This window comes from Rutidosis leptorrhynchoides, chromosome 10 (assembly GCF_046630445.1).
Source record: "Rutidosis leptorrhynchoides isolate AG116_Rl617_1_P2 chromosome 10, CSIRO_AGI_Rlap_v1, whole genome shotgun sequence".
Taxonomy (NCBI): Eukaryota; Viridiplantae; Streptophyta; class Magnoliopsida; order Asterales; family Asteraceae; genus Rutidosis; species Rutidosis leptorrhynchoides.
Window position 1 is genome coordinate 285888633 of NC_092342.1, and position 21841 is coordinate 285910473.

Genomic DNA, 21841 nt, shown 5'->3' on the forward strand with positions numbered 1-21841 from the left:
GCTGAAGAGGCCAATGTGAAGCAACTCAAAAGAAAGTGGGAGGAAAACGGTGATAAGAATCACCAATACAACAACAACAGCAATTACAACAATAATCGCAATAATTATCCCAACAATCGCAACATCAATCGCAACTACAACAAACGGCCCAACAACAACAACAACAACAACAACAACAACTACAACAATTATCCCAACAACAATAATAACCGCAACAACAACAACAATCAGAAGCAGCTATGCCAAAGGTGTGAAAAGTATCACTCGGGGTTCTGCACCAAATTTTGCAACAAGTGTAAAAGAAATGGTCATAGCGCGGCGAAGTGTGAGGTCTACGGACCAGGGGTTAATAGAACGAAAGGAACAAATGGTGTCGGAACGAGTAATGGCGGAGCAAGTAGTGTCGGAGCAAGCTATGCCAATGTAGTTTGTTATAAATGTGGAAAACTGGGCCACATTATTAGAAATTGCCCGAAACAGGAGAACACGAATGGACAAGGCCGCGGAAGAGTTTTCAATATTAATGCGGCAGAGGCACAGGAAGACCCGGAGCTTGTTACGGGTACGTTTCTTATTGACAATAAATCTGCTTACGTTTTATTTGATTCGGGTGCGGATAGAAGCTATATGAGTAGAGTTTTTTGTGCTAAATTAAGTTGCCCATTGACGCCTTAGGATAGTAAATTTTTACTCGAATTAGCAAATGGTAAATTAATTTCAGCAGATAATATATGTCGAAATCGAGAAATTAAACTGGTTAGCGAAACATTTAAGATTGATTTGATACCAGTAGAGTTAGGGAGTTTTGATGTGATAATCGGTATGGACTGGTTGAAAGAAGTGAAAGCAGAGATCGTTTGTTACAAAAATGCAATTCGCATTATACGAGAAAAAGGAAAACCCTTAATGGTGTACGGAGAAAAGGGCAACACGAAGCTACATCTTATTAGTAATTTGAAGGCACAAAAACTAATAAGAAAAGGTTGCTATGCTGTTCTAGCACACGTCGAGAAAGTACAAACTGAAGAAAAGAGCATCAATGATGTTCCCGTCGCAAAAGAATTTCCCGATGTATTTCCAAAAGAATTACCGGGATTACCCCCACATCGATCCGTTGAATTTCAAATAGATCTTGTACCAGGAGCTGCACCAATAGCTCGTGCTCCTTACAGACTCGCACCCAGCGAGATGAAAGAACTGCAAAGCCAATTACAAGAACTTTTAGAGCGTGGTTTCATTCGACCAAGCACATCACCGTGGGGAGCTCCTGTTTTGTTTGTCAAGAAGAAAGATGGTACATTCAGGTTGTGTATCGACTACCGAGAGTTGAACAAACTTACCATCAAGAACCGCTACCCACTACCGAGAATCGACGACTTATTTGATCAACTACAAGGCTCGTCTGTTTATTCAAAGATTGACTTACGTTCCGGGTATCATCAAATGCGGGTGAAAGAAGATGATATTCCAAAGACTGCTTTCAGAACACGTTACGGTCATTATGAGTTTATGGTCATGCCATTTGGTTTAACTAATGCACCAGCTGTGTTCATGGACCTTATGAACCGAGTGTGTGGACCATACCTTGACAAGTTTGTCATTGTTTTCATTGATGACATACTTATTTACTCAAAGAATGACCAAGAACACGGTGAACATTTGAGAAAGGTGTTAGAAGTATTGAGGAAGGAAGAATTGTACGCTAAGTTTTCAAAGTGTGCATTTTGGTTGGAAGAAGTTCAATTCCTCGGTCACATAGTGAACAAAGAAGGTATTAAGGTGGATCCGACAAAGATAGAAACTGTTGAAAAGTGGGAAACTCCTAAAACTCCGAAACACATACGCCAGTTTTTAGGACTAGCTGGTTACTACAGAAGGTTCATCCAAGACTTTTCCAGAATAGCAAAACCCTTGACTGCATTAACGCATAAAGGGAAGAAATTTGAATGGAATGATGAACAAGAGAAAGCGTTTCAGTTATTGAAGAAAAAGCTAACTACGGCACCTATATTGTCATTGCCTGAAGGGAATGATGATTTTGTGATTTATTGTGACGCATCAAAGCAAGGTCTCGGTTGTGTATTAATGCAACGAACGAAGGTGATTGCTTATGCGTCTAGACAATTGAAGATTCACGAACAAAATTATACGACGCATGATTTGGAATTAGGCGCGGTTGTTTTTGCATTAAAGACTTGGAGGCACTACTTATATGGGGTCAAAAGTATTATATATACCGACCACAAAAGTCTTCAACACATATTTAATCAGAAACAACTGAATATGAGGCAGCGTAGGTGGATTGAATTATTGAATGATTACGACTTTGAGATTCGTTACCACCCGGGGAAGGCAAATGTGGTAGCCGATGCCTTGAGCAGGAAGGACAGAGAACCCATTCGAGTAAAATCTATGAATATAATGATTCATAATAACCTTACTACTCAAATAAAGGAGGCGCAACAAGGAGTTTTAAAAGAGGGAAATTTAAAGGATGAAATACCCAAAGGATCGGAGAAGCATCTTAATATTCGGGAAGACGGAACCCGGTATAGGGCTGAAAGGATTTGGGTACCAAAATTTGGAGATATGAGAGAAATGGTACTTAGAGAAGCTCATAAAACCAGATACTCAATACATCCTGGAACGGGGAAGATGTACAAGGATCTCAAGAAACATTTTTGGTGGCCGAGTATGAAAGCCGATGTTGCTAAATACGTAGGAGAATGTTTGACGTGTTCTAAGGTCAAAGCTGAGCATCAGAAACCATCAGGTCTACTTCAACAACCCGAAATCCCGGAATGGAAATGGGAAAACATTACCATGGATTTCATCACTAAATTGCCAAGGACTGCAAGTGGTTTTGATACTATTTGGGTAATTGTTGATCGTCTCACCAAATCAGCACACTTCCTGCCAATAAGAGAAGATGACAAGATGGAGAAGTTAGCACGACTGTATTTGAAGGAAGTCATCTCCAGACATGGAGTACCAATCTCTATTATCTCTGATAGGGATGGCAGATTTATTTCAAGATTCTGGCAGACATTACAGCAAGTATTAGGAACTCGTCTAGACATGAGTACTGCCTATCATCCACAAACTGATGGGCAGAGCAAAAGGACGATACAAACGCTTGAAGACATGCTACGAGCATGTGTTATTGATTTCGGAAACAGTTGGGATCGACATCTACCGTTAGCAGAATTTTCCTACAACAACAGCTACCATTCAAGCATTGAGATGGCGCCGTTTGAAGCACTTTATGGTAGAAAGTGCAGGTCTCCGATTTGTTGGAGTGAAGTGGGGGATAGACAGATTACGGGTCCAGAGATTATACAAGAAACTACCGAGAAGATCATCCAAATTCAACAACGGTTGAAAACCGCCCAAAGTCGACAAAAGAGCTACGCTGACATTAAAAGAAAAGATATAGAATTTGAAATTGGAGAGATGGTCATGCTTAAAGTTGCACCTTGGAAAGGCGTTGTTCGATTTGGTAAACGAGGGAAATTAAATCCAAGGTATATTGGACCATTCAAGATTATTGATCGTGTCGGACCAGTAGCTTACCGACTTGAGTTACCTCAACAACTCGCGGCTGTACATAACACTTTCCACATCTCGAATTTGAAGAAATTTTTTGCTAAAGAAGATCTCACTATTCCGTTAGATGAAATCCAAATCAACGAAAAACTTCAATTCATCGAAGAACCCGTCGAAATAATGGATCGTGAGGTTAAAAGACTTAAGCAAAACAAGATACCAATTGTTAAGGTTCGATGGAAAGCTCGTAGAGGACCCGAGTTCACCTGGGAGCATGAAGATCAGATGAAGAAGAAATACCCTCATCTATTTCCAGATGATTCGTCAACACCTTCAACAGCTTAAAATTTCGGGACGAAATTTATTTAACGGGTAGGTACTGTAGTGACCCGAACTTTTCCATGTTTATATATATTAATTGAGATTGATATTTACATGATTAAATGTTTCCAACATGTTAAGCAATCAAACTTGTTAAGACTTGATTAATTGAAATATGTTTCATATAGACAATTGACCACCCAAGTTGACCGGCGATTCACGAACGTTAAAACTTGTAAAAACGACATGACGATATATATATGGATATACATATGGTTAACATGAGATTATGATAAGTAAGTATCTCCATAAGTATATTAACAATGAGTTATATACATATAAACAAGACTACTAACTTAAGGATTTCGAAACGAGACATATATGTAACGATTATCGTTGTAACGACATTTAAATGTATATATATCATATTAAGATATATTAATATATCATAATATCATGATAATATAATAATTTAACATCTCATTAGATATAATAAACAATGGGTTAACAACATTAATTGAGATCGTTAACTTAAAGGTTTCAAAACAACACTTACATGTAACGACTAACGATGACTTAACGACTCAGTTAAAATGTATATACATGTAGTGTATTTAGATGTATTAAAATACTTTAGGAAGACTTCAAGACATATATCAAAACACTCATACTTAACAAAAATGGTTACAGTTACTTTCCCATTCTTTTCTTTCATCAAGAATTCTAGTCGTATTTTTACCCGTATTATACACAGCTTCAAAACGTACTTACTATGAGTATATACCAATAGGAACTAGCATGGGATTCCACTCTTGATTATGTCATGTATGACTAATCAATTTTAACTTCTACCATGAGCTAGTCAACTAACTAGAACTCCTTTTAACCCCACTCAACACTCACCAATTACCACTCATCATTCACTCCATTTCACTTCCAATTCTCTTTCTAATTCTCTCTCAACACACCCACACTATTATGAACGTATTTTTCCAGTAGTTAATCATCATCTTCATCAAAAATCACTTCAAGAATCAAACTATAATCATCATAGGAAGAACACTTCAAGAACACTCCAAAAATCCCTTCAAGTTTACTAATTTACTTCCAAGCTTTCTAATCCATTCCAAGTAATCATCTAAGATCAAGAAACCTTTGTTATATACAGTAGGTTATCTTTCTTATTCAAGGTAATATTCATATTCAAACTTTGATTCAATTTCTATAACTATAAACTATCTTAATTCGAGTAAAAATCTTACTTGAACTTGTTTTTGTGTCATGATCCTACTTCAAGAACTTTCAAGCCATCCAAGATCCTTTGAAGCTAGATCATTTCTTGTCACTTCCAGTAGGTTTACCTACTAAACTTGAGGTAGTAATGATGTTCATAACATCATTCGATTCATATATATAAAACTATCTTATTCGAAGGTTTAAACTCGTAATCACTAGAACATAGTTTAGTTAATTCTAAACTTGTTCGCAAACAAAAGTTAATCCTTCTAACTTGACTTTTAAAATTAACTAAACACATGTTCTATATCTATATGATATGCTAACTTAATGATTTAAAACCTGGAAACACGAAAAACACCGTAAAACCGGATTTACGCCGTCATAGTAACACTGCGGGCTGTTTTGGGTTAGTTAATTAAAAACTATGATAAACTTTGATTTAAAAGTTGTTATTCTGAGAAAATGATTTTTATTATGAACATGAAACTATATCTAAAAATTATGGTTAAACTCAAAGTGGAAGTATGTTTTCTAAAATGGTCATCTAGACGTCGTTCTTTCGACTGAAATGACTACCTTTACAAAAATGACTTGTAACTTATTTTTCCGACTATAAACCTATACTTTTTCTGTTTAGATTCATAAAATAGAGTTCAATATGAAACCATAGCAATTTGATTCACTCAAAACGGATTTAAAATGAAGAAGTTATGGGTAAAACAAGATTGGATAATTTTTCTCATTTTAGCTACGTGAAAATTGATAACAAATCTATTCCAACCATAACTTAATCAACTTGTATTGTATATTATGTAATCTTGAGATACCATAGACACGTATACAATGTTTCGACCTATCATGTCGACACATCTATATATATTTCGGAACAACCATAGACACTCTATATGTGAATGTTGGAGTTAGCTATACAGGGTTGAGGTTGATTCCAAAATATATATAGTTTGAGTTGTGATCAATACTGAGATACGTATACACTGGGTCGTGGATTGATTCAAGATAATATTTATCAATTTATTTCTGTACATCTAACTGTGGACAACTAGTTGTAGGTTACTAACGAGGACAGCTGACTTAATAAACTTAAAACATCAAAATATATTAAAAGTGTTGTAAATATATTTTGAACATACTTTAATATATATGTATATATTGTTATAGGTTCGTGAATCAACAGTGGCCAAGTCTTACTTCTCGACGAAGTAAAAATCTGTGAAAGTGAGTTATAGTCCCACTTTTAAAATCTAATATTTTTGGGATGAGAATACATGCAGGTTTTATAAATGATTTACAAAATAGACACAAGTACGTGAAACTACATTCTATGGTTGAATTATCGAAATCGAATATGCCCCTTTTTATTAAGTCTGGTAATCTAAGAATTAGGGAACAGACACCCTAATTGACGCGAATCCTAAAGATAGATCTATCGGGCCCAACAAGCCCCATCCAAAGTACCGGATGCTTTAGTACTTCGAAATTTATATCATATCCGAAGGGTGTCCCGGAATGATGGGGATATTCTTATATATGCATCTTGTTAATGTCGGTTACCAGGTGTTCACCATATGAATGATTTTTATCTCTATGTATGGGATGTGTATTGAAATATGAAATCTTGTGGTCTATTGTTACGATTTGATATATATAGGTTAAACCTATAACTCACCAACATTTTTGTTGACGTTTAAAGCATGTTTATTCTCAGGTGAATATTAAGAGCTTCCGCTGTCGCATACTTAAATAAGGACGAGATTTGGAGTCCATGCTTGTATGATATTGTTTAAAAACTGCATTCAAGAAACTTATTTTGTTGTAACATATTTGTATTGTAAACCATTATGTAATGGTCGTGTGTAAACAGGATATTTTAGATTATCATTATTTGATAATCTACGTAAAGCTTTTTAAACCTTTATTGATGAAATAAAGGGTATGATTTGTTTTAAAATGAATGCAGTCTTTGAAAAACGTCTCATATAGAGGTCAAAACCTCGCAACGAAATCAATTAATATGGAACGTTTTTAATCAATAAGAACGAGACATTTCATCGGGTGTGTTCTTATGCAAAGGGGTAAAGTCATCGCTTATGCCTCTCGACAATTAAAGGAACACGAGACGAGATATCCGACTCATGATATTGAGTTGGCGGCGGTTGTGCATGCGTTGAAAATTTGGCGCCATTACTTGTATGGTGTTAAGAGTACGATTTATTCGGATCATAAGAGCTTGAAACATATCTTTAATCAACGAGATTTGAATTATCGTCAACGTAGGTGGATGGATGTGGTAAAAGATTATGATTGTGAAATACTTTATCATCCGGGCAAGGCGAATGTGGTCGTGGATGCGTTAAGCCGAAAGAGTCATCACCCGGCGTTACGATTGGGATTGTTACGTATGATTATTACTAATGATTTTCTTGAAAAACTTGGTGTGATTCAAATAGAGGCTTACGTTCACAACAAGCATGCGGAGCGAATTGTGGGGCAATCGGAATTCATTACTATGGGTTCGCGTGGTTTGTTGTCTTTTCAAGGAAGGGTGTGGGTGCCTAAGATGGGTGATTATCGACAAGTGCTACTTGATGAAGCACATAAGTCAAAGTATTCCATTCATCCGGATGCGACGAAGATGTATCTTGATTTGAGGAAGGATTATTGGTGCACGGGCATGAAACGTGATGTTGTGAAGTATGTTGAACAATGCGTCACGTGTTTGCAAGTTAAGGCCGAGCACCAAAAGCCGTATGGTAAGTTACAACCGTTGGAAATCCCGAAATGGAAATGGGAGCACATTACCATGGATTTCATCACAAAGTTACCTAAAACGGCGAGAACCCAATTTGATTCGATTTGGGTTATAGTTGATCGATTGACGAAAAGTGCCTTGTTTCTTCCCATTCGGGAAGCGATATCGTCGGAGACCTTGGCTAAGTTGTTTATCAAGGAAGTCATCTCTCGACACGGAGTTCCTATATCGATTATTTTGGATCGAGATACTCGTTTTACATCTCAGTTTTGGGAAAAGTTTCATGAAGATATGGGTACACAATTGAAATTGAGCACGGCGTATCATCCTCAAACGGACGGTCAAACCGAACGTACGAATCAAACTTTGGAGGATATGTTACGGGCATGTATTATTGATTTCGGTGGTAGTTGGGACGAGCACTTACCTTTGGTGAAATTCTCGTACAATAATAGTTATCATACTAGTATTGGGATGCCACCTTATGAGATGCTTTATGGGCGTAGGTGTCGAACCCCGATTTGTTGGGGTGAAATGGGACAAAAGGAAATCGGGAGTACCGATTTAGTCCTAGAGATGAATAGTAAGATTGATGTGATTCGAGATCATTTAAAGAAGGCTCAAGATAGACAAAAATCGTATGCCGATAAACGTAGACGAACGATCGAATTTCAAGAAGGTGACATGGTGATGCTTAAGGTTTCGCCATGGAAAGGTATTATTCGATTTCGAAAACAGGAAAAGCTAGCTCCTCGGTTTATTGGGCCATTTAAGGTTTTAGCTCGTGCTGGTGAGGTCGCGTATCGTTTGGAATTACCCGAAGAGCTTGCGGGGATTCATAATACATTTCATGTTTCCCATCTCCGTAAGTGTCTTGCGAATGATTCATCTTGGGTGCCATTAGACGAGATTGAGCTAAACAATAAGTTAGAGTATATTGAGGAGCCGATTGCTATACTCGATGAGAAGGTCAAAAGGTTGAGGCATAAAGAGGTTAGGACCTTTAAAGTTCAATGGCGACGGAGTAAGGGTTCCGAGTTTACTTGGGAGCCCGAAGAGTTTGTGTTGGTTTATCTTCCTTCTTGTCATGCGGCTTGGATCGCGAGGACGCAATCCGAATAAGTGGGGGAAAGTTGTAAAACCCGAGTATTTTTTTCCTTGTACATACGTGTGTTTAAGATTCTTGAAGTGGAAGTTTGTTGTACATAATTAAAATGCAAAAGAAGCTGAACTGGGCATTTGGCGCGCCGCGCCATTTCGGGCTGACAGATTCTTCCTTCTTTTTAAATTAGATATTTTGGGGGTAATTTGGTAAAATCACTTTGGGGTCCGACTTTAAGGCCCCAAAATCAGTTGTTGGAGTCTCCTTTACTCCATTTCCATCTACCTTATCACTTTCCATTAAATCCTAGAGAGAGAGGAAGTTCTAGAGTGAGAGAGCTCCATTAAAGGAAGAAGGAAGTTGAATCGGGTCTTAGTGCGAGTTCTAAAGTCGTTCATCTAGTCGCTAGCTACGTGGTGATTGTGTTGGTAAGTTATAAAACCTAATTTCTTACTTTAATTGTATTAAGGGTTAGGGTTTGGGTTATTTGCACATAAAAACCCATTTGTTAATGAATTAGGGGTTTTTGGATGAATTTGGGTCATGTAGACTCAAAGTTGACTAACTAGGGTTTTCTAAGTACTAATCTATGTTTATGAGCTTAAATTAGTTAGTTAAATCACTAGCACACTTAAATATATGTAAAGGGGTGTTAAGTGGGTTAGTGGATGACCCGAAATGGGGGTGTTGACCTTAAATTGGTCAAATGGGTCAAAATGGACCTAAGTTAGTTAATGATTGAGTTTAATGATTAAACCTAATGTTAAAAGGTGTTTTAAGACTTAACTTGGCTAATGCTAGGGTTTTTGGTGTAAGTTGACCCAATTTTAGGGTTAGGTGTCCAAATAGGTCGAAATGACCTAGTAATGGTGAGTGTTGTGAGTTTGACCAACTTGAACGGAAAATTGATTATATATACTTTGTAATAGGTGCGTTACCTTGAAGTTTCAAGCTTGGTTTATTGATTCACTGAAGGCGTAAGGTGAGTGGAATAATTATATGTGTAGGTATATAATGTATCTATTTGTTGTAGCGTGAAATGTGTAGTGTCGAGGTGCTAAGACACCAGGTTTTACGTGATGAGTGAAGCATCGAGGTGTTAAGATACCACTCGGGGTGAAGTGTCGAGGTGTTAAGACACCACTCCGTAAAATAATGAGTGAAGCATCGAGGTGTTAAGATGCCACTCGGGGTGAAGTGCCGAGGTGTTAAGGTGCCACCCTAGGGGTTAGTGATACGAGGTGTTAAGTACCCTAACGGATGTTATGAACACCGATGGCGTTTTCGCGAGCGCCATTCCCTTGTACGATTGGTTAACCATGGTTATTTGTGTTGTAAGTGTAAGTATAATATATTATTCGAATTATATTACATGCATTGCATATGCTAGCTTGTGGTATTGGAGATTTCTAGCTTGTATTCGAGATTATAAGCTAATTGTGTTACTAGCTTGTATGCGGAGTTTGAGTAAGTGATTTGCAAGTAGGTGTATTATATATGTATGTGTATAATTATTGCATTCACTAAGCTTTGCTTACCCTCTCGTTGTTTACCTTTTTATAGGTTCGGTTGTGGACAAGGGTAAGTGCATCATCTTGGATTAGAGATCTCGTCGTTGCTAGAGAATGCTTTTGGGCTATTTAGCTTTTGGAGTATTGACCGAGACTTGGGTAGTTTAATCCCAAACACCATGCTCGTAGTGTAGTTTGGTACTTAAACTTTTGATGGTCGAAACTCATATTTTGAATTAAACTCGTAAAACGGCCGATGTGGGCCCCGCTTCGTAAAACTCATTTTTATTAATGGAATGTGTTAGTTTTACATATTTGAATATGTTGTTAAAAGCGTTTTGTCTAATTATGTCGGGAAGTGGCCAATCTTTTTAGCATTTCAAGACTTTTTGGACAGACCAGAATGGCGCGCCGCGCGGCCTTCTGGCGCGCCGCGCCATATGCTGTTCCAGCAAAAAAAAAAAATTATTTGTTATTTTTACGCGGGTTGTTCGTGTTTTGGTTTGGGTTGTTACATATAGTTCTTGTATTTGTAATCGGATAACTTAACTAGTTCTAAGGCTTGAAACTTGACTTCTATGTTCATAGTTATCAATAATTGTACAAACGTTCGTTGCATACAATTCATCCCTATATCGTCTAACCAATTGAATCTAATTTACCCCTTGGTCCGGTTTAGTAAACAATCAATCTAAGACAAGCTGATTGTAAATCAATATGATAAATCAACAAGAGTTCTCTTTATCAACAACATATCAATTAACTAGTTACAAATGATTTTTAACATCAATAAGCATGTTCTTGAATCAAACTTAAAACTATCACACAAAATACATTCAATCCATAAGATTACATCCAATACCTCAGTTATTAATCTAGACAAACATTATAGAGTTTAGCCAATAATCATATTAACAAACAACATAGCAATCAAGTGATAAGTAGAATTCATTGTTAAAAACAAGAAATCAACCTATTAGAGAATGAATCTTGAATGGAGAAGGTGTTGAATCTTGATTCTTGGATGTTAAGCCTCTTCAAAGAGCTTGGAGTTCTCCAAAATAGCTCCTAAAATCGTCTTCTAACTCATCTGGTTCGTATATGCCAACTGGTCTCTCAATCATTCACTTTTAAAGTGGTAAAAGTGGGTCAAAAAGTCAAAAGTAGGCTGAAACCTACCACTGGACGGCGTCCCAAATTCTGGCGGCGTCTAGTTGTAAAGGACTGGACGGCGTCCCATTTCCTTGGACGGCGTCCCGTTGTGAAGATCTGGACGGCGTCCAGATGTACTGAAGTTCACTGTCTCTTTTTCCTTTCATATCCCTTAGTTTGGACGGAGTCCCAACAATGTTGGACGGAGTCCAACATATCTGAAGCCTTGTTTTATCATTTTAAAGCGCTAATTTGACCCTAACTTGTATCGGGATCAACTATGATGATATCACAACTTATAGAACGGTCATAATTCATCAAAATTCTTTATAAACCACTTTTCGATACAATTTACATACCTTTGTGCATTACTTGTAGAAACCGCCTTAACTATCCTTGATTCGAGAGTATTTCACACGATATTGCGAGAGATATATATGATGAAATCGAGCAATATCACACTCCTACATTAATACTCTATCATTACAATACATTACATTGGGTTTAAGGTTAGGGTGCATTGTTACATTACACCATCACATACCACCATTACATTACAACGTGGACATTCTACCATTACATAACACTGTAACTTCCTACCATTGCATTACACCTTCACTTTCTACCATTACATTACACCGTTACATTCCACTGTTATATTACACCGTCACACTATACCATTACATTACGATGTCACGTTCTACCATTACATTACAGCGTTACATTACATCGTTAAATTTCACATGTAACTTCTATCATTACATTACACGATTACATTTTGACATTACCTTTCGTCGAGATTAGTATCCTTATGGCGGTTAACTTTTGATTGGAAATCTGTGGTTGAATATTCTTGGCGCGAATATTTTTGGAGGGAAACAAATGGCGGGATTTATTGGAGCCAAAATCGAACAAATTCGATCTATTTTTACAACTGCAACCCTCACCATTTACATCTACTCAATTTTCTTAATTCATAATGTTGAACTACTGCGGATGTGGCAAACATGCAATTATCCGAACATCTTATGTTCCGTAACCAAATTTCTTATTTCTAAATGTTGGTTTAAATTAATTTATCTTTATTAAAAAGGAAAAAATGAATTGGGTCAATGCCGACGACATGTCGTCGGTAAGTTGGGCGGGAATTATTTTCCAGATAAGCGCCAAAACATAAAAAGAAAAAATTAAAAATGGTTGGCATTCCCGACGACATGTCGTCTGGAATGGTTGGCGGGAAATTTTTTTATGTTTGCCGCCAAGACATAAAAGTGAAAAAGAAATAGGTAAATTAATAGCGACGACTCTCCGACGACATGTCGTCGGGATAGGTCGGTCAACAAAAAACTAAAAAAAGTCTGACAAAGAAGTGAATTTTTTGTCGTTTTGCGGTATTAATCCCGACGCCACATGTCGTCGGGAAAAGTGTCGTCGGGAATGTTCACTTTTCTTGTAGTGCTGTTTGCAACAAAACGAACATTTTGGCGGTGTCTTGATCATGAGAAGCATCAGGATGGAACTTAAGAGCTAGTGTCCTATAAGCCTTTTTTATCTCTTGGGTTCCTACTTTATTCGAGCTTAAAGAGAGTAGTTCGTAAGAGTTAGTATTCGAGCCTGAACTTGAACCTACACCCGCGTTATAGGATGCATACGGTGATATGTATGCAACTATTAAGGGTTTGACACATGGGTTTGAACCAAAATACAAAGAAATATAGGCCATGAGAATTTGTGTACGTATTGAAATTGTTTGGGTTGTGTTAGAATCAGATACGTACGGAGGTGATATATACTTGCCAGTTTGCTGCTGCACACGTTTGGATATTAGCAAAAATGATATTTAATTTATGAAAAACAAATAAGCAACATTGACGGTTTCAAAATTACAAGCAAATATGCATAGATTATAAGCATGCTAAGCTTTATTTTGTTTGTGCCTGTCAAGAAGAAGTAGAAAAAGGCGAGAAGCTCAAGAGAGAAATTAAATTAGTGAATAATAAATTGAAGAAGAAAACGTGTTGATTACATGGTTAACATCGATGGAAGGTTTATATTTCATGCATGGTTAACATCGATGGAAGGTTTATATTTCTGCATGAAACATTCTGTCAACATTTAAGGGTTTTTCCATAAAATATAAAAATACAAACAGAGAAGCTGTTTTATTATAGATTCAACTTCAAGATCGATTATTTGGTCTTGGGTGTGTTTGGGTGACGAGCTTGTTGGAGCTTATGGGAGCTTATAGGAGCTTGAGCTTATGATTTTAATAAACTCCAAGTCATAAGCTTCGTTTGGTAGAGAAAAAAAGTAGAGCTTGTGAAAATCATAAGCTCTGAAAAAATAAGCTACGCTTCGTTTGGTAGAGAAAAAAAGTAGAGCTTGTGAAAATCATAAGCTCTGAAAAAATAAGCTACTTTTAGTAGCTTATGAAAAAAAGTAGAGCTTATGAACTGGAAAATAAGCTCCAGCTAGTTTACCAAACACTTATAAAAAATAATAAGCTCCAGCTACCAGCTTAAAAAATAAGCTCCAAAAATAAGCTCCAGCTCCAGCTCTATCTCATAAGCTCCAGCTCCAGCTCCAACTACAAGCTCCAGCTACTTTCATCCAAACACACCCCTTGTTAAAATGTATTTAACTAAGCAAGGTCGTTATTAGATTTTTGGAAGTTATATAATCCTTTAAAGAATACGATCCATATAAGAAACGTGAGGGGAATACTGATGTTAGAGTATTGGTGCTGCATATATCAGATTCATCTATGACAAAATAACAAAGTGAAATACGTGCAGAATATTAAAGTTAGCAACACGATGTAATTCGTTATTCGTATTATGCGAAAGAAAAGATACAAACAGGAATGAATACGGTTAATACAAAAACAATGCTGGCAAGAAGCATGCAGTGGGATGATGATAGCAAAGGCCAGTACCTTGCCAATTCATTCATGGGCATAATAACCTAGTCATAATCAGCTCATATATATAATATATATACCCAAAACGGCTAAACCCACATATATGTCGTCACCTGATCCCAGCCCAAAGTCATTGGAACCAAAGACTAAATTATTTACTATATTTACATATATAGAATATACAAAAGAATAACTGATGTTCACTAAAAAGTTCAATTTTGATTTATTCAGTATTGTTGAAAAGTAGTGGAAAGATTATGTACATTTTTGTTACAAATTAAGAAACATAGATTACAATTCACCAAATCTCAGAGTAGTACCACACTAGCCGGTCATCCATGACTAACATGCACATTGCACCACACCCACCCCTCGACGACCCTCACAAGAAATAAGATGCCTGTCCACATGAGAGACCTATAAATTTAATAAAAATTGTTAAGTCTTGAACAGAAAGTTTTTCGAGCAACTTATCATGATGTGTACCAGAAAACTATCCTTTTTGACGATTACCCGACCTGTGGCCCACCCATTTTGCTACCTCTAATCAGAATGACTGAAATCTGAAATGATAAAGAGAGATCAAAGGCAGTACCTCAACTGTTTATGAAGTAGAAATCAGAGAATCGGTTACTGGACGGTTAGATATTTTTTCGACTAATGACACAATCACTGCCACATTATCAGGCTTGCCGCCAGAATATCCTGTGTATCCGGCTGACTGAGCAGCATCTGAGAATGGACTTCTTAAGAATGCAGACCTCCCAACATCTTGCGCTCTTGTGGCCAATACATTAGCGATTTCCTAAGAGTTCACAACATAAAGCGTGATAGTTCATTATAAGTACCTGGCAAACGGGTCAGGTTGGGTCGGTTTGGGTAACGGGTCAAAGCGGTTATGGGTTGAAATGGGTCATGGGTCAAATGGGTAAAAAATTTAACTGGTCCAAATGGGTCAGGTTGGATCGGTTTGGGTAACAGGTTGAAACTAGTAATGGGTCAAATGGGTCAGTTAGGTCCAAACGGGTCATATACTTTTACATTTAACTTTTTTACATTTATTACATTGATACTTAACGTAGAATAAGAACCAAGAGGCCAAGGCTAGCTGGATTTTAACAATCGCAGTTTCATGTGTTAATGTGCTTTTATAAACATACTTAATGTAGAATAAGAACCAAGAGGTCAAGGCTAACGGGATAAATAACATCAAAATTCTCGTGCTTGGTAGTGACCGATCTAACAAATAAGATGAAATATACCACCGATGAGTTCAAACTCAACTTGTTGACTAGAGCCAACTATGAACAAGACCAACTTTGACTCTACATTATAAAAATGTTTCTCAATCCAGCTCATGTATTTTAGTAATCTGCAAAAGATATAAATATTCACCTCAGGTTTCATCCCAGCTTGCAGCGACTTCGAAACAATCAGAGCTATTTCTCGCTCGTATAGATTGTCAAACAGACCATCCGTAGCAGATACGACTACGTCACCCTCATCTAGTTCAATCTTGTATTCCTGAAATAAATTGTTGAAAAGTTGGAAGTTGTTATTTTTTCTCAGAGCAGAAAAAATCTTACTTTATTATTTATCAATATTGCATCAAAAGTCAAAACTATTTCACAATCGCTAAATTAAAACCAAGTAACAAATAATTTAGTGACACTTTTAGTCAACATACCTCCACAAATAGCAAGGGATCATCAGAGTCTTCAACTTGCAGTGCAAAATGGAAGTCATGGAGCAATGGAGAAGACTTTTTATAAATAGCACCATGTCTTATAATCAAAAATCCAGTATCTCCGATATTAGCCACATGAAGAGCCTGTTAGTTTACTAAGAAGCTTTTAAAATTTTCATATTAGAGTATCAGCTCGAAATAAGATAACACAAAAAGTAAACTTTCAGGATGAAAAGCTTATTATGATTATAAAACGAACCTGACCATCGAAGTTCGCGATCAATACGTTGGATGAACCTGACATATTTGTCTCGCTGACACCTCTACAAAGAAGCTCAACAGTGTTAGTCACTGGAACAGCGCTGGTATCCAAGACAATCTCTTCACAAGTCCTCATGAGCTCTTTGGCGTATCTACCTGGATCAGTTCCTGTTTTTTAAAAAGAGAGAAAAATATAACTGGGATTGTTTTACATATGGAACCCATAATTTTATCTTAGTTATATTATTATATTATTCCATTAAAAATTTAACCGAGTATGGTTGATAAATCATTCAGACAGGAAAACTTCCACAAGACATCAAACCAATTTGCAAATAAAAAGGGAATACCTTCAAATGACCACTGGCCAACTCCATTAGCCACACCTAACCATTTACTGCCAGCCAAAAAATAGGCATCATCTCCACCTGTCAATGCCTGGAATTATTATTTCTATTACTAATCCACATTTAGGTCTTATGCCAAAGGTAACAAACATAGTATTTAGTTAGATACCCAGTATACTTGAAATAACTAAAAATTACTGTATGCCCAAAGTCATTATTAATATAATAAACCTAACAACAGACATTAATAACTACAATCCTTTAAATGACTATGTGAACACAGTGGTAATGAAAAAAATGTGTATGAGAAATAGTACTACCTTATATGGATGCTCCAAGAAAGCTGCACCAGATGATAGGAAATCTTCTATGGAATCAATCTCCTCCCTGTTAAGTCATTCAAACTAAAGAGAATTAGTTGGATCCAATAAAAATAGTGGTATTCATGTTATACCAGTAAATAACATAAAACTGGAGCATATATTTAATGAGGCATGATCGATTCGAGGTTCATTGGAAAGTTTTCAAGTAAGGGCATTGCAACACATAGGTCCGATTTCCATATTTAAGTGAATGTTCAGTTTCATATTCTTCTAAAAATGGTAAGATTAACAGCTACCAAATTTATCATTCATCCGAAGACCTTATAATGCTAATTGAAAATAATAATAGCTTCTGATTAATAAGCAGAGAACTTGAGTCCTGTTGCCAGATGGAGTTACTCAAAGCCATAAATGTCATGTAATAATTAAATTAGTGGAGATTTCTAAGTCACTGCCTCCTCCTCAAGTCCTTGTATTAGGTCTATTACCTTTCTACTTAGTTACAAATATTATCTTCATGATTCACTAGCACTTTTCACTTACCAATATTCCATCATTAGTAGCCTAAAAGCCCAGAAAACTAAAATTCCACAATATTTAGTGAGGTACTAATTCATGGGTCCCAAAAGAGTAGTTCCTAAAAACCCATCTTTTAAGGTAAAGTAACACCTAAGTTACTAAAGTATCATCATCCTTGCCTTAAAAAAACATCCACGTACATCTATAACCTACTCACTACAACCATTAGTATACATGCAGTTAACGGGGATGCTCCCTGGAAAATATTATAAATTAAAAGATACATGTCACAATTACAAAGATGTGGAAGATCCACATGAAACTTAACACTAATTTATGAAAGACTAATTGTATACACATGACATGCCACGTGTATAACATCCACATAAACAACAAGGCCTCTAAGACTGAACCAAGATAAATTAAATAGACCCCTGTCTGTATACACATCCAATAATTCACCGATCATTAGCATACATGTATTGTACTATTATGTACTATCTGAAGGAATAAGTCCCCCTGTCTATCCTATAGCAGAGATCTTAAAGTATGCAAAAAGAGATTATATGTACATGTTACCCTTTCACTTCAGATTCAGCAGCTAACAATGTAGTATCTTCAGATTCTTCAGCATGTTCGCTGCACTCTCCCTCAGTTATTTCTCCTTCCAGTAATAGGCCATGGACACCTTCTGTAAGCTAGAAATCATAATCAAAGAAAACAACCAGTTGGTTCAAAACTCAAAAGCCTATATTCCACAAACTAGTTGGATTTGGTTACTCATTGTAACCTATTGAAGGTGTTTCTAGCATAAATTAGCAAACATTATACATCTCTAATATTGAAGTATTATGCATCCAAATGAACACTACGCTAGAATTTCTTTTAAGGAAAAGGGAACACGAATCTAACCAGGATTGAGCTTCCAAGTGCATCAGTTTCATCATATGGGTCCATCATGTCGTTTACTCCCTCAACTTGAACTGTTTGCACTTCTAACTGATTGGGGGACTGTTCTACATCATTGATGAAACTGTCACCCGCTTCGTCATCAATGACTTGTAATATCTCATCATCTAGGTTCTGACCTGTAGCATCCTCAACTTCAATATCTGAAACTTGCATGGTAACAGATGTCGATTGAGTCCGGCTTAGCTCCTCTTCTAGAATTGGTTCTGGTGGGACCTCATTTTCAACAACATTCTCATCCCTGTTATCAGTACTCACTTGTTGAAACTCATTTGAAACAGCCTGATCCTTAACATCGTCTAAAGTTGATTCATCTACTAATGGGTCGTACAGTTGCATCCCATCTATTAGAATATCCCCACTAATGTTCATATCCTCTAACCCTTCCTTTATATCTTCATTTGCATCATCTGTGAGTTCAACATCTGAAGTAATCGGTTGTGTAACATCCACAATATCAACTTGTGACGCTTGCATAGTTTCAAGATTCACAGAAACTGATGGATCCTCACTTTCATCATTAGCTTTTAAAGGTCTATCATCTAAATTCTGACCAACAGTATCCTGAAGTTCAATATTTGAAAGTTGCATAGTAGGGTTGATCTCAGTAGGGGTTAACTGCGCTTGGCTTACCTCCTCTTCTACAAATGGTTCCGCAGGCATCACATTTGCATAATCGTTCTGCAAATCATCTTCAACAGCCTGATCTTTAATCAAAACTTCCATTGTTGCCTCAAGTTTGACATCGGAAAGTTGATGCTGGCCCACCTCATCTAAAGTTAGTTCAGGCCCTAATAGATCTGATGGTGGTATCCTATCTGTGAGAGTATCATCACTACTTTTCATATCTTGCAAACCTTCCTCCATCTTCTCATTTGCAGTATCCACCAGTTCAACATAAATAAGCATGGTTTCAGGAGGCAGTAAATCTTCTGTATCACCCTCAATAGTATCTTTTGGATCAACCTTGTGCAACTCATCCTCAACATATGGTTGTGTAACATCCATGACTTCAGTAAGTGAAGCCTGTGTTGTTTCAAGCTTCACAGAAACTGATGGATCTTCGTTTACATTTATGACTTGTAAGATTTCATCATCTAAATTACAGTCCATAATATCCTGAAGTTCAGTATCTGAAACTTGCATAGTGGGCTTGAGCTCAAGAGGAGTTGATTTAGGATCACTTAAATTCTCTTCTACAGCTGATTCTGTCAGATACGTGACACCATTCAGCTCGTCACTATCGGTGCTTATTTGTTGCAACTCATCTTCCATAGCCTGAACCTTGAAATCCACAGCTTTAGTACTTGAAACTTCCATGTTTACCTCGTCTGAAGTTGGTTCAATATCTAATGTATCAGATGGTAGCATCTCATCTATAAAAGTACCCATACTAACATTCAAATCTTCTAACTCTTTCTCAACATACTCATTTATGTTCATACCTTCCAAAACTTCCTCATCATTCACCTCAGCCAAAGGCATTAAATATTCTTTATCAATTTCATCATTAATATCTTCACTTTCCACCTTCTCCAACTCATCCTCAGTACATGATTGTTTGACATCCTCAAATTCAACTTCTGAAACTTGCACACTTTCAAGCATAACAGTAACTGGTGGGTCCTCAGTTTCATCTTCATTAATTTCTAAAAGTATACCCTCAGGATCTGCCCTCCTGTCTCTGTTTTGACCGTCATCAAAAGGAGATATAGTTGGGTCTGTACCCTCCTCGCCATCATGATGAACAATACGTTCTGTTTCATCAAGCGTGCCCTTAACAACGCCAATAAGTTCCTGATCAGAATTATAACTATTCATATTAGCATCCGATTGTAATGGAATAAGTTCCTGATCAGAATTATCTGCCAATTTCTCGCTTGACTCAGCAAGATCATCTCTCAAATCGCACACAACATTAGTCTCCCCTTCAGCAACATCACTCTCGATATCCGCATTACCAATTCGATCATCAACCTCAATCGTCTTTACAGTCACTTGTCTCTCCCGAACTCCATCCAACACATTCAAAACGTTACTTTCCTGTTCATCTCCGCTCTCTATTTCTTCAATTTCCTCTACCTTTTCCACCAATTCACTAACATCCCCAAATCGGAATACTAAACTACCATCTCGATGTTCTGCCAAAACAAACAACAAATAACATTTACACCACTCAATTCCAAACATCTAATAAACAGTCATCAAAATAAAATCAAGCAAACGATAATTACCATTATCAATCTTATAATTTCTATTCTAGGTCTACAAAATCTCACTATACATATCACTAATTCCCCTAAAATGTTGCTCCTAGTATCCGTATCACTATATCATTACTAAATAACACAAACTAACTGCACTAAACTGTGCACTAATACTAACACATCATCAATCAATCAATCAATTATGAATTATCAGAAAACGAAATGCACCTGTGGTCGCAATGAGAACAATATCGGATGACGATTGAGCTATAAGCAACTTATTGCGAGATGATGTTCTGCGTCTTGATTTCGTACCGATTAATATGCAATTGTTACGATATGTAACAACTGGACGAAAACCGTAGGGTTTTAAAGGTGTGCTGATTGAGGTAAAGAGACATATAGTGGGATGATTAAACAAATTTAAGCATTGATTAGAGATCATTATTGCTAGGTTTTCAGTAATTTATCATCATGTAATTTGATTTTGTTTGTGATTATTTAGGGTTTTGATTATTGTGGAGAAAATGAAGAAGATGATGATCACACACTAGATCAGAAGTTGGTTTACGTTTGTGATTGTAGATGTTTTCGCGCTTAGATTAGTTGGGGCCCACTTAATTACAGCCAATCATATATCATATCACGATTAAGTACTCTCTTAATTCTTATTTAATTTTCTATTTTTCTATTTTATTGTGTTATTAGAATTGGAAATAAAAGAAAGACCGGTCGACATAGTTTATTTTTCTGGTTCATTGAAAAATTAGTATATTAAAATAATTAAAAAAAAAGGTTAAACAATGACTTAATAAAAACAGCAAAATTACACTCAATTATTTTCTTTTATATATTGTACATGTTATCCAAGGTACATGTAAGGAAAAAAAAAAAAAGTTAAAGTGTATTAAATGGTTAATGATCAAACGTAAAACTTATGAGTTTAGTTTGAGTGATAAATTTGAGA

The 21841-nt window shown here is 36.5% G+C and overlaps 1 protein-coding gene across 1 annotated transcript; it reads right to left on the minus strand.

Moving 5' to 3' along the window:
- Positions 1–14760: 14760 nt before the first annotated feature.
- LOC139871541 (uncharacterized) lies at positions 14761–21412 on the minus strand. Its single transcript, XM_071859242.1, has 10 exons — positions 21103–21412; positions 18611–20808; positions 18278–18396; positions 17177–17243; positions 16860–16947; positions 16508–16677; positions 16249–16392; positions 15957–16085; positions 15157–15366; positions 14761–14978 (listed from the first exon to the last, which is right to left on the minus strand). Exons 1-9 carry the CDS (start codon positions 21317–21319, stop codon positions 15166–15168), a joined length of 3333 nt encoding a protein of 1110 aa, XP_071715343.1. The 5' UTR covers positions 21320–21412; the 3' UTR covers positions 14761–14978; positions 15157–15165.
- Between the last annotated feature and the right edge of the window lie 429 nt (positions 21413–21841).

Coding starts and splice junctions, on each gene's coding strand:
- LOC139871541 (XM_071859242.1), bottom strand. CDS start 21,319: ATGATCTCTAATCAATGCTTAAATTTGTTTAATCATCCCACTATATGT. Junction 17,244..18,277: donor GCTGAATCTGAAGTGAAAGG/GTAACATGTACA, acceptor ATGACTTAACAG/GGAGGAGATTGATTCCATAG. Junction 16,678..16,859: donor TGGCCAGTGGTCATTTGAAG/GTATTCCCTTTT, acceptor TTTAAAAAACAG/GAACTGATCCAGGTAGATAC.